Here is a 13,496-nt window from a genome sequence, read left to right on the forward strand (position 1 = left end):
TGTCTATTTCTATACTTTCTTCTATATTTTGTTGCCGATTATTGTCTATTTCTATACTTTCTTCTATATTTTGTTGCCGATTATTGTCTATTTCTTTACTTTCTTTTTTATTTTGTTGCTGATTATTGTCTATTTCTTCACTTTCTTCTTTATTTTGTTGCTGATTATTGTCTATTTCTATACTTTTTTCTATATTTTGTTGCTGATTAGTGTCTATTTCTATATTTTCTTTTATATTTTGTTGCTGATTATTGTCTATTTCTATACTTTCTTCTTTATTTTGTTGCTGATTATTGTCTATTTCTATACTTTTTTCTATATTTTGTTGCCGATTATTGTGATTATTGTCTATTTCTTTACTTTCTTTTTTATTTTGTTGCTGATTATTGTCTATTTCTTCACTTTCTTCTTTATTTTGTTGCTGATTATTGTCTATTTCTATACTTTTTTCTATATTTTGTTGCTGATTAGTGTCTATTTCTATATTTTCTTTTATATTTTGTTGTGGATCGTCTAAAGCTAATTCTTGCGATGCTATAACAAGATGTCTTCGACAGTCATCGGTGTAGCAACCTCTGTTTGTAGCCATTTGCAACTGGCAACCACGGATTTTCATGTTCAATGTATATAAAACTTTAATTTTGCATAAAAATTTAAAACAAAACGGGTGAATGCAGTTAATTAACAATACCTTTTTACACCTGGCAACCCTAATGGTGCGGCCGACTGAGAGTTAGCAACCATTTTTATTTTGATTTGTGACATAATTTTCTTTCAAATGCTACATTGCGGCTAATTTTTACAAGGCAAGTAAATTTTACGTGATAATAAATTCCATTCATACAAAGAAACGTTGGTTCTAGAATTGATGACGATTTTGATAGACGTGAAGAGTTTGCAAATGTAATGATGGAAAAATGTTACAATTAAAACGATCCAAATTTTGTGATGTTTTGCGATGAGGTCACTTTTTGTATTGATGGAAACGCAAATCGGCATAATTATAGATACTCGCCAATATCTCGAAAACAAAACAAAAAAATTGGTCCTTTATTCATTGAAGGTAACTTAAATAGTCCGGCGTATTTAGATTTATTGGAAAATAGTATTACACCTGATCGTTGCTTAGATATTGCACAGTATTTTGAAATACCCTGTAAGATTCAAATAATTATTTAAAGTGAAGAATAATGATGGCTTGTAACGCGTGACAAGTTTAGTTTGAACATGAGGTAATTCCCAACCGAAAAATTTTCTGACAAAGTATATTCTGATTCTAAATATTTTTTATTATTATCACTGTTGAGGTGAGTGATTATGCAATAAATACAAATATGAATCCGATAAGAGTCACACATTAATGTAAAAATCTATAAATACAAAGGTTAATAAGTTATGTCTATTTTTGATAACCGAATGCTGAACTAAAAATAACACGTTGCCATAGATATTTCCGTCAAAACCCGTATACATTTAATATGCATTCATATCGAAATTTGTTTCGTCGAAACAAATTATTGATATTGACATTAAATAGAAATAAACGAAAATACGACATCAAAGACACTGGAATCATTTTTCTGTCGTCTCTCTGACTAGACAACTTCACTGTTTATTTTCAAAACTGTCGGAGCTTTGCAAAAAGTGTCTGAGCCAAATTTAGAATTAGGATAAATAGATACATTTTCATTTGGAAAGAAATTGGAACGACAGTATATTGCATAAAATAGTTTGAAATTAATATCATACGAAAAAAAAAACAATGTTCATTTCATTTAAAGGTGCTTTTCCATCAATGATACTTCATACGTTTCTATCTGTCAAAAATAGTGATTGAACTCAATGTTTTTGAAAATATTTTTATTATTTGCAACGTTTCAAAAGTGTATTACACAAATAATAAGTTGTGTAGAACGCGATCGACGTATTTCCGCGGACCATTTTGTCTTAGTTGACGCTAATTTTTTTGAAAATATTACTTTACAATGCCGTTTTTGCGATGAAAAAGACGATGGACAGCCAAAAAATTGGTATAAAGCAGATACATTACAGAAGGAACCTTCCGAAATTATCCCCGATATGGAAAATGAACCAGAATTAAACAAGGTAGTTATACATAGTGATCGCAGTTTGAGTATTCACAATTTCACTGAAGAAGATGGCGGACTCTATTTTTGTAGAATATATGGAGAAAATGAAGTTAATACAGAATTCAACTATTTTGTTGACGTCGTAGATGAAACATTTGCAGGTATAAATTCAAGTTTCCTTTTCGTATATTTTGTATTTCTAGCAGTCACTATTTGTCAGACGGTGATATTTTTCAAAATTTTCCTATACATAGAAAATCAATTATTTTACAATTAATCATGATATATGCTGTTTCACTATTCCACAGTATACAGGGTGCTTCTAAATTCATGCGATGAAATTCTTATGAAATTAAGATGGGTCTTTTCTATTCCAAAATTTCCTCAGCCCACCCCTAAAAGGTGGAGACCAAAATCGAGTTTTTTTTTTAAATTTCAGTAATGCTAGAAACTTGAAATTTTATAATTTCAGTGCACTTCCAAAGGACTAACCACGGGTATTTTTTCAATATTCCTGTTACATTATTTGAATTAGCAACCCTTACTATATTTCATATCAAAACTTTTTTTCCCGTAGAAGTTTCATAAAATATAATAACAACTTGAATTCTTTTATTTTGAAATATTTTTTAATCTTAATTTTTCTCCCAAAACCAATAGCTGCGCAGATATAAAGGAATAAGCAGGATAATTTATAATTTATTTAACAAATTGAGTGAAAAACAATAAAGATGTTGTTTTTAATTACGTTTTAGGATAGTAGGTTTTTGTCACTTCGTAAATACAGTGTTCACTTAATGTTTATACAAATTGTAGTAGACTGATGTAAAAAATGTTTTTGAAACTTACCAAATGAAGTTTACTTGTAAGTTTGTAGGTTGTTATTTTTGATATATCTGTATATTCATACATATATGTATTCTCGACAAGCTTGACGCATTTATGCTGAAAAATATCCGCATAGAATGACGCTTCATCATTCCCTAGCACGAAGAGATTTTCCTCGACGAGCTTGTTTTTGTAAATGGTAAACACACGAAATGCCACAAAATCCACAATTTACAAATATGTATGGGAAGACACCATGAGATTAATCACCATCTATCTGCCTACTTGGAATTTAGAATATAGAATGACTAAAATAGGAAATAAAAATAATATACTTACCATCGAGAACACAGTTGACACTACTACACTCACTGCTGGTCTTGAGCTAACTGCGTGGAATAGGCAGATGGGATCACGGAATCGGATCAGTTCTTACCAATTCTTCTTATTTCTACGGAATGCGGTCACTTTGTTTCCTTTTACAGGGATCTGAGTGCAGTTTTTGTCGTATAGAATCGTGCTTGTTCAAACACAACACTAAATAGGTCAATAATAACTTTCATTGCTTTATAATATTCAATAATTGTTTTTCCAAGCTACCTCCTTTTGGTAATTCCAAGGAATCTTCGTTTTATAGTGATCTTACTATCCTGTTAGTATGCAATTAACCGATACACCTGGTATTTTACATTAACCCCGTTTTGAATCGAAGAAAAGCGCATTCTGTCAAGGGAAAGCAGAGAGTCCTAGGAATCACACCGGAGATTCCTAGAGATTCGGTACGCGCGACTTCAGTTTCTTGTATTGTAGTTATCGAACTTTACTCATAGTGCTACCTCTTAGCAATCCTAACACTAGCACTCATAAAAACATATCAATATAACCCAAACCGTCGAGAACGGGATGTCTTGAGATTGTAGTATGGCGGAACAACCATCTAAAACAAGAAACAAAGGCGTCAATTTACAAAGCGACCATCAAACCTATAATAAACTATACATCAGAAACAAGACCAGAAATATCAAAATTCGAACAACTCTTGGGGACAAAAGAAATGAAACTTCTTAAGTGGATCTCGGATCAAATACTATTAGACCTAGAAAGAAGCGAAAATATCAGACGATTATGTGACATAGATTATCGAATAGTAACGTAAAAAACAATGCAACTTTCGTCGTCATAGCTTAGGTTCGAGCCTATCTCCTACGTTCCATTGCATTAGTGTAAGGTTTTGCTGTTACATAGCCTGGCGTCTCGCACTGTGAGTGACACGTTCTGCTTATTTCATTCTTCGCGTCACAGGTCCTGGAGAATTTTTGTGATGATGCTTGTCGTTGCACTCCATTCATCTTCAAAGCCAAGCTTTGCCTCAACAAAGACATGCTCCGCGTTTTCGTCTGCTCTGTTCCAAGCTGGAAATTCCGGAGGCTCCTCGTACATTCTTGGTCAGCGATAGATTAAATTCCTTTCTCATACCCATAGAGCAATGCCATAGGTGACGACCGAGGCAACGACGATCATAACTTTATTAGAAGTATTCTTCTGATTTGCTTGAATCCTTCTATATTCGGCCTCAGTCTTGACAAGTTTTCTGTGACCGCTGATACTTTAGTGATAGCGATTTCCACCTGCTGCTTAAAGCTAACTCAATTATCACACGGTTTCCAATGATATGAGAAATGTCATCGTCGAATGCCATAGGCTCTTGGTAGATTCAGCTGGAGCAATGATGTACATGATGTTTTAGAAACCAGAGAAGTGGCCATAGTACCAAGCCTAGCGAAAATCCTGGCTCGATACTTTCTTGACCCATTTTCAGTATCGATTCAGCTGGTGAGACACCACGCTGTTGTTTTCAGCAGGTATGTTGGGACATTCACTCTTGTTAGCGCCTCCATAATGCAGTCCCGCTTCGCCGAGCTAAAGGTATTTTTCATGTCCAGTGCCATCACCAGACAATATTTCTTTTTTCGTCCTTTCCGCCTCTCACAAAAGATAATTTCATTTACAAGGGTCTCTCTGAAGTAGCTTTCATTCTTCCATGAATTATGCAAATATCTTCCCTAAGAACCAATCGCTACTGTTTCTATCTATTGGGGAAGATCCCTTCTTGCAAGCATCTGTTGTGTCTGTGTGTGTTTGTGTGCTGTGATGTTACATAATAATTCACTTTTCTGGATCATTATAGATATAGAATCAGGAAATTTGTCTGATTGGAAACAGTACTATGAAGAATTGTTTGCTCCTATCAACAAACTTTTTAAAGAATCGAAAGGGCCAGAGGCTGTTCGCGTAAGAGATGAATTAAAAATATCCATGGAAATAATGACCGATTGGCAGCGGTGGAGTAAATGTGTGTGTGATAAACCGGGTGGTAAACGAGTGAAAACCCAAAAAGGAGTTTGCAGAATCAAATTTAGAACGGAATTAGAAAACAACACTATTAAGTATGATAAGGATATGTTGTTTTTGAAGGTTGGCGAGATTTCTTGCAGATCCATCAGATTAAGGAAGTTTTTTCCCGGTAAGTTGAACACTAAATTTTTATGAAGAGGAAATTTTACTAATGACATTACTAATTTAACTTTTTTATAATAAAATCATAGTAGAATGAGTACTATAAAGTAGTAAAATAGCGAGAGAAAATTTAGGTTTACTGGGCAAAAATTTGGAAAATTCATTTAAAAACTGTATCTTTGATTAGCAGTATGAAGATCCACACCAAAATTAGTGAATTTTTGTCATCGCTGAGCTCCATTGATGAATAAAATCGTTAATTTTCACTCAGTACTATATTTTCCTAAGAACCTGTGTAGAATCACAGGAATTCTACCAAAAAATGTTTATCAGTTTGTAAGTTGTTTATGAATGTGTATGAAGTTTAACTACAATATGGATAAAATCACTTATGGTCATTCAAGCTTAAAATCGATCGACACCTCGCAATTTTAAAGACCTTCATCAATCTTCTTGAAAATTTTGAATTGTGTTTATCTTACCCTCTTCTTCAAACCTGATTTGGTCGCAAAGTATCCTTTTCATTTTTAAGGGGTGAAAATCACCCCCTACTCCAATAAATTCAAAACTAATGAATTAAAGCGGTAATGGGCTATAGTTATGTTCAAATATAATAAATGTTGATTGTTTTGCATCATGACTTCAATATGTTGATATTTTACAGCTCACCTACCATTAAAAATAACCCCTCATACAAAGATTATTTAAAAAATGTGGTAAAAAATATGATTTTTTTTATTTTTGATCGTAATAGGAGAATTTTTTTTCTTCAAGTATAAGAAATCTGACCCTCGATATTTTTAATAATGCAACCACCAAAAACCAGCCCTCAGAATGGAAAAAATTACAAATTACTAAATGGAAGCAGTTATAGGTCTCATTATGTTCGAAGGTGAAAAGATAAATATAATAAACCTGATTCATAAGTTTTTAATTTAATTCAATCCCTAAAAACTACCCCTTATCACAAAAATTCTTTTTAAAGCTTAAAGTAATGGATTTCCTTAAGAAAATAGAAATGAACTGTTGCTTCTGCTATAATGAAATATTTCGTCAATTTTTTACCCACTATGAATATTAAACCTTTTAAACTTCATACTTTGATGATAATAAAAAATATTTATTTTAAAACATTAAATTAAATATAAAATTAACATGATTTTTAAAGTATCCATCCATAATTCAACTTTAACTTTCTAATTCGTCTATTTCTTCTTTATCAACTTTTTTTTCTTTTTGATCAACAGGAGGACAATTTTTGCAGCTATCACCAGAGCAAGTACCGCAAGTTTATTTGCAAGTTTGCGACACCCAAAAGTTGAGCCACATCCTTTTTTTACGATCTTCTTTAGAAGATTAAAAATTCTGATTCTTCCCTCCTAATTTGCCTAATTCATAAGCACGGTTCTACAATTTCAGAAATAACGTGAAGCTCGACCATTGTCTACCTACTCTACGTACAGAATTTGTTAAGGGCTGAATACTTTACAATACACATTCACTTGCCAATTGAAATGAAATCGATATTAAAATTCTCTGAAATATCTTTTGGGTTTAAAAGTGTAAACATGAAGGGTGTGATTGTATATGAATTCATAAATATTTGTCTTTATGATGACTATACTTTTTATTAAGAAAATATAAAACGTTCCTTTTTTATAAATGGAGTCACTGTTAAAGTTAGAAAAATAATTTCAAGTTTGTATGGTATTTCAAGGTTCAGTATGAGTAATTATGTAAGAAAGAATTTTTTTATGCGAAATATGTCTTTCCACAACACTTACTTTTAAGAAATAATTATCAACATTCAGTCTCAGCCATACAACTTTCGTTCAAAACTTTTCTGTAGACAACGGTATTCACGATGTGTGTAATGTATAATGAAAATAAATTATCCACGATTGAAATTGTTTAATAACCTGCAAATATGATAAGTGACATATTTGGTATGAGAAGATTTTTCCCTTTCAGATATAAGCAATCGAACAAACGTAATACCTGACTTCATCCTTTCGGAAAATTGTGAGGAAACGTGCAGCCCTGATAAAGACGGAGCCAACGTCGGGTGGAAAGTAGGTAAAACGAAGGGATATAAATATAAGAAGACGTTTGTATTGATGGAAAAATCTCATTTAACATTGATTTGTCCGGAATCAACTTTGGACAATAAAGTAGTGTGGACAAAAAGAGGAAAAACTATCAAAGTTGGAGATACAAGTAAGAAATTTTCTGTAAGGTCATAGAATTTTGACGAGGGTTTCTAGTGATTAGAACGAGAAAGAGAAATACGAGAGCTACTACTTAGGATTGATGGCCCACTATTTGTTCCTCAGGATGAACGATACCGGCTAGGTTTACTATGGCAAACTGTATTTTTCGTGCTTAAATAAGTGAATTAGCCTCTAATTTGCTTTTGAGATTTACTGAATGCAGGGACTGCACTGAAATTTCAACACTTAAATATTTTAATGGGCCGGGGAATGCTCAGTATTATTTCGAGCGGTGAATTAACCGACCAACCACATTTTTCTCACCACATAGAGCGAATAATTTGAGTTCTTCCTTCTTTTCTCTGGTCAGCTCTGTCAATCTGGTGCGCTTCTGATTCACGACTTTAAAATGATATGAGCCTCCATGTGAGTGACATAACTTCATAATAACAGTAAAAAACACACGCCACAATATGTACAAGTCTGCTAGTATCAATCCCTACATTATTTACTATACCAATACTTACTTTGTTTATTTTTAAACGATGATCCCAGGTGCTTTATAAAAACAACAATTCATAACATACCTCTCAAAATATATTACAACACACAAACGAAAACTGCAATAATCTAGAAAGATATCTACTTCTTCTTCTCTTTTATATAAAGAGGAAGCGAGATCGATAACGCTCGACCTACTTGTAACAAGTTTTTATTAACAATCAGAAGATTTTTTACATTATATGGATTAATTTGCTGGCCAGTGCTGGATAATCTAACATTTATAATGTCTCGGTGAGGTTTACATCCAGTGATGCATCCTCAGATCTATTGGCCAACTTTTTTTCAGTCTTTTCGCGTTTTGTGGCGTTAACAACTCCTCTAGTAGTGGAATTGGGTGGATTTCTATAGTTTTGTTATATTTCTCTCTCTTGGATAACTTCTCGTACAGTGGACACTTCTAGGTCCATGTAAATTATGTGATTTGGTTTGTTACATACCATGGAGCATCTACTAGTTGACGTAATATTTTAGATTGGAATCTGAATAATATTTATATTAGATTTGGAAGCGCAGCCCCATGTCTCTATTTCATATGTCCATATAGGCTTGATGACAGATTTGTAGACTTTGTTTTCAAATGAGACTTTGGATTTTCTCCCTATCAACCAATGTAGTTGCTTTTATATCAAGTTGTCTTCTTTTTTTTGTGATGTATTGTTTCCAGTTAAGCTTTTTGTCTAGGTTGGATACCTAAGTATTTAGCACTATCTGCATGTGGTATTTCAGTATTGTTCAACTTAACTGGCGGACTTATAGCCTTACGTAGCATTAATGTTACATTTATTGATTTGATCTTATAAACTTTAATCCTCCATTTTTGTAGTCATTCCTGTAGTTGGTCAAGATGAGCCTACACATTTTTTGCTGCTGTTTGTGGTTCCTGATCAGTAGATATAATGACTGTGTCTCAGCAAAAGTTCCTGTTGTTGTATACTCTGTCTCTGGTATATATGATGTATACACTATGTAAAGTAGCGGGCCTTGTACACTACCTTGTGGCACCCCTGCTGCTATAGTAAAATTTTCGGACTTTTTCTCATTAACTTTTATTTCTGTTGGTTAAGTAGTTTTGCCCTACTTCTTGGTCTGTTTTGAGACTTAGTGGCTGGAAGACTGTATTGAGATGATTTGCAAATCAATATGCTTTTTATTTGTCGCTTATAGCCCACTGCTCGTGATGGTTTATTCGTACAGGTGGAGCTGTTATCTTGGGCTTTTTTTATTGGCTTCCAAATGGAATTCTCTGTTCTTGTTAATTTAGATACGTATTTTTACAATTATTTCAGAATGAAAGAAAGGAACGTGTCATTTAAAACGTCATCGTAAAACTATCAGCGAAGCTATGATTGAATTCCGTAAAGTTCTCATTTATTTTCTACGGAACTACATAAAAGTGTTTTGAATAATTTTCCAATTATCATATTAGTGTAGACTCCATACATCTGATTTCTTGAAGTCCAAACACGCTCCCTTCCATTATAAATAATATAATTTCCATTAAATATACATTACCTATCATGATTTTATACATCTTTATGACTTCATATTTCATGGAAAATAATAACATGTCTTCTGTCAAATCATCAATTTTTGTTAACAATTCTCAGACATTTTTAAAATATAAATTATGCCAGGTGTCGTCTCTCACTGTTTGATCAAAGGTGACAATTTTACTAATTTTGACTACACATATTGGACCTCTAATTTTTCTTGCATCATGTTTCAAATCAAAATATCATATTTTCTCAAATCATTACTTCTTTACTTTTGAAAGGAGAGGTAAACTGAATATATTGTAGTTTCCCTGATAATGGAAAGAACTCTTCTTGATATTAATAAATAACAAATTCTCATTGTCCAAATTTGCATATGATTCTTGTAATGTTACAGAAAATTCTGTTTTCAATATAATTGTTATAAAATAATGAAAAAGCCTTTGGGATTAGAAGAGAACAAAAATTATCATCTTATTTTGCGCCTCTTCATGGCTCTGGTGGTTAGCACGCCAGAAAAAATCGGTAGTCATATTAAATGAATCAAAACCAACGAAATTAATTACAGTATTTATTTAATCATTTGAAAGACATACACCCAAAAGTATAAAATAAACTCAGTCTTCATTCATTCATTAACAAACTTAAAATCGTCCACTGTTATAAGTGGACAAAATTGTCAAAATTAATTATTGATTAAATGTGGTGAAGACTAAAGTATCTCCACCATTTGTTGATGATTTGGTAATTAGAAGACATTCATGCTGGGTTTTTTCGTTTATTTTCACGGAGTAACTATGAAGAGTGCCCAAGCTCGCTTAAAAAAGTACACCGTTGATTAGTTTCTCGGAAAACTCTTTTTGCTTAGGTTCTAAAATAAGAACTTATCTCTATAAGCTTTTGCAATGGTCTGTATTTTGCTACCAGTGCTTTTTAACTCGGAATTTTGTTTTGTAATAGGACCTATATTGATTTTTTCACTTTAATTTTTTTTCTCATATTTTTCTTTTTGCCTTTAGCTTTATCCTTGCTTAAAACGTGGTCAAGAGCAACAATCCTCGGGTTTTATTGCTGTGCCTACATTCTGCGCAGTTCTAAAGCTCTGGAGACAACTTAAACTGTCTAAGGGGTTCTTTTTAAGAGCATTCAATTTTATGAAACGGTTGAGTCTTCAGACATCGATCAAACGTCACTACACACACGAACCGCTTCGTATGAAAACTTGGCATCAGCTGAGTATCCCCTCCACGTTTGGATACTGACGCTCCAAAATTCAAAATATCTATATTTTCATTAATATCACCAGCAATACTCAAAGTTTCACCCCACACGATCAATGTTTTTGTCAATTGCATTGTCAATATTATTGTCCGCCTTAGAGTGAGTTTGTATATGAGAAAAATATCAAGGATATAACAGCAGTTATTGGAAAAGCACATTTAATTTCTTATTTTTAGGTTATCCCCATATGTACGTCGATTCCTTCAATACTCTGTATTTGGTAAACATGACGACAGCTGAAGAGAGTAATTATACCTGTCAAGTCGATGATATACAGATGCAGAGAATTGTCATACATATTGTTAGCAAATCTAAATTTTTATCCGGAGAACTTGTAAGGCACTTGGGTTATCTTGGTTTCGTTTTGCTTTTGACGGTAAGTAGCATCCATTCGAACCAAACATATACCGGATGGGCCGACGGCTATATCTCAGGAACGGGATTAACACAAAAACAAAATTATAAAAAGTGGCGGATAAATTTCCGAAAAACGCCAAAAGAAATTGGAAGTTAAAAATGACAAGGAGTACTCACAATCAAATAAGGACTACGAAAATATACCTGGGATCGCGGAAAAGTGAATCAAAAATTGGTCAAAAAGGCCTATTCGTGGGCGTTTGAATCAAATTTGATTTGATTTTTTTTAAAGACCTTGACAAGATAAAAGAATACTGCGGAGGGCAGCAGAAAATTTTTAATTTTTCTTGTATGTGTCATTTAGAAACCATTGATCATGTTTATTTGGAGTCAGGCCATTCGCAAATGGAGTGTGACTCGGTCCACTCTAAGATTGCGACTAAAGCAAAAAATATACCAGTACACGTACCCTCTGACTGGGACCAATTGATCAGTTTGGCGCGTACAAGAACCAAACTTTACGATGTGACTAGGCTCCAGCATGATGATTTTTTAAATTTTAGTCCTTATGAAGACAAATTTGTTCCAGAAACCAGTGAGTAAAAGAAAAGCCTGAAAAGTTTCTACTCCCAATGATAGCCCTCTTGAACCTTTTATGCCATAAGATGGTTAGATTTCTTTATCGGAGGTGAAAAAAAAGATTTATTGCAACTATACAATAAAGAGCTAGTTCCCAGGGTATACAGGTCTTTTTATGAGCAGCTTCCGAGATCCAAATCAGTCCGCGATTCTCTGACAGAACCCGATAATAGCGAAAATGAACAGTAAATTTATTTCTTGTGTATTATATGTTTTCGATAAATCGTTTGTAAAATGTAACTAAATTACTTACCTGGTTATTTACTTTCCATTATTTATATTATATTTTTTAAGGATTTATATCTTGTGTTCAATAAAAGTTTTTCTTATTAAAAAAAAGCGGTTTTTTTCCTTTTCATCCATTATTATTAATTTTTATAGCAATTTTGTATCCTAGATGAATGTGAAGTTTCGAAAATGAATGCCATGAAACTTCATTTCAAACTATCGAATATTCTCTAAAATTTTATATTCGATACTTTACCTTCAATTCAGTGACTTTCGACTAAAAATGTCCATTTTGGTAAAGTAGCGAATTTTTTTAAACAATTATTAGTAATAATTTTACAAATAATTAAAATTAAAATGATACGTCAAACGATAGTTTCACACTTAGATATCTGTAAAAATTTAAAAATTGAAAATAACCAAACGCGTCAGGTGGGAAAAAATCTTTGAACAACAAATTGTGATTGCAGAATGTGTTCAATCCATTGCAGACATAATTGAATCTTCTACCTATCGAATAATATCATTAGTATTTTGTTATCAGGTTCTAAACGTTTTTTTTTGTGTAGGTGCCCTGTTACTGTGCTGGTTTAGTAGTGACGTGGTGGCGGAGAAGGTCGTTCCAAACTTATGAGGATTATATGAAAGAAAAAAGAAAAATTCCTTATCAGGATGATGAAAGCGAAACTTTGTTATAATAACGAAAATAAAGAAAAATGTTATATACCAATGTTGAGTTTACTTTTTTTTATCAAGGTTTTCAGCTTTGAAGTTCTCACGAAATATTAAAAAACATTGGGATGAAATATTGAAAAATTGCTTGGAAATTTCATTGGAAAACAAGGAAGATCTTTTTATTCTATTGATTTGAAGTCCTGGAAAAATGTTTATTGAAATTTTGAATCCTATAATGATGAGATAATTTTAAGACTCTTAATTTTTGATTCATTTTTTAAATATGTACTACTACCACTTTAATGATACTCAGTAAAAGACGCATTGATGATTAGGGTAGTAAGTTTATAACCAATAGAAACTATTACCATCACTAACTTCATAAATCTTCACAGATTGTAGCAAAAGTTTCAACCGATTCAAATTATATTAATGTTTTTTATAGAAAAATCTGTGAAAATGTCCGGTAGTGAAATTTATATCGAGAATTTAGCTCCCCGAAATATTATAGACCAAGCCACAAGACCCGCAAATAATTTATTTCCAGTAAAATCAATAGAAGTTTACGTAAAATTTTGTTCTCAATTCTCGACTGGATGGAGAAAAATAAGACT

General features: G+C 32.5%; 1 protein-coding gene across 1 annotated transcript; it reads left to right on the top strand.

Annotated features, from left to right (window-relative positions):
- The first annotated feature begins 713 nt into the window (after window positions 1–713).
- LOC130894517 (uncharacterized) lies at window positions 714–12,921 on the top strand. The gene is made up of 6 exons (XM_057801398.1): window positions 714–732; window positions 1,952–2,251; window positions 5,107–5,442; window positions 7,407–7,652; window positions 11,160–11,359; window positions 12,777–12,921. Exons 1-6 carry the CDS (start codon window positions 714–716, stop codon window positions 12,903–12,905), a joined length of 1,230 nt encoding a protein of 409 aa, XP_057657381.1. The 3' UTR covers window positions 12,906–12,921.
- Window positions 12,922–13,496: the final 575 nt, after the last annotated feature.

Source organism: Diorhabda carinulata, chromosome 5 (assembly GCF_026250575.1).
Source record: "Diorhabda carinulata isolate Delta chromosome 5, icDioCari1.1, whole genome shotgun sequence".
Lineage (NCBI taxonomy): Eukaryota > Metazoa > Arthropoda > Insecta > Coleoptera > Chrysomelidae > Diorhabda > Diorhabda carinulata.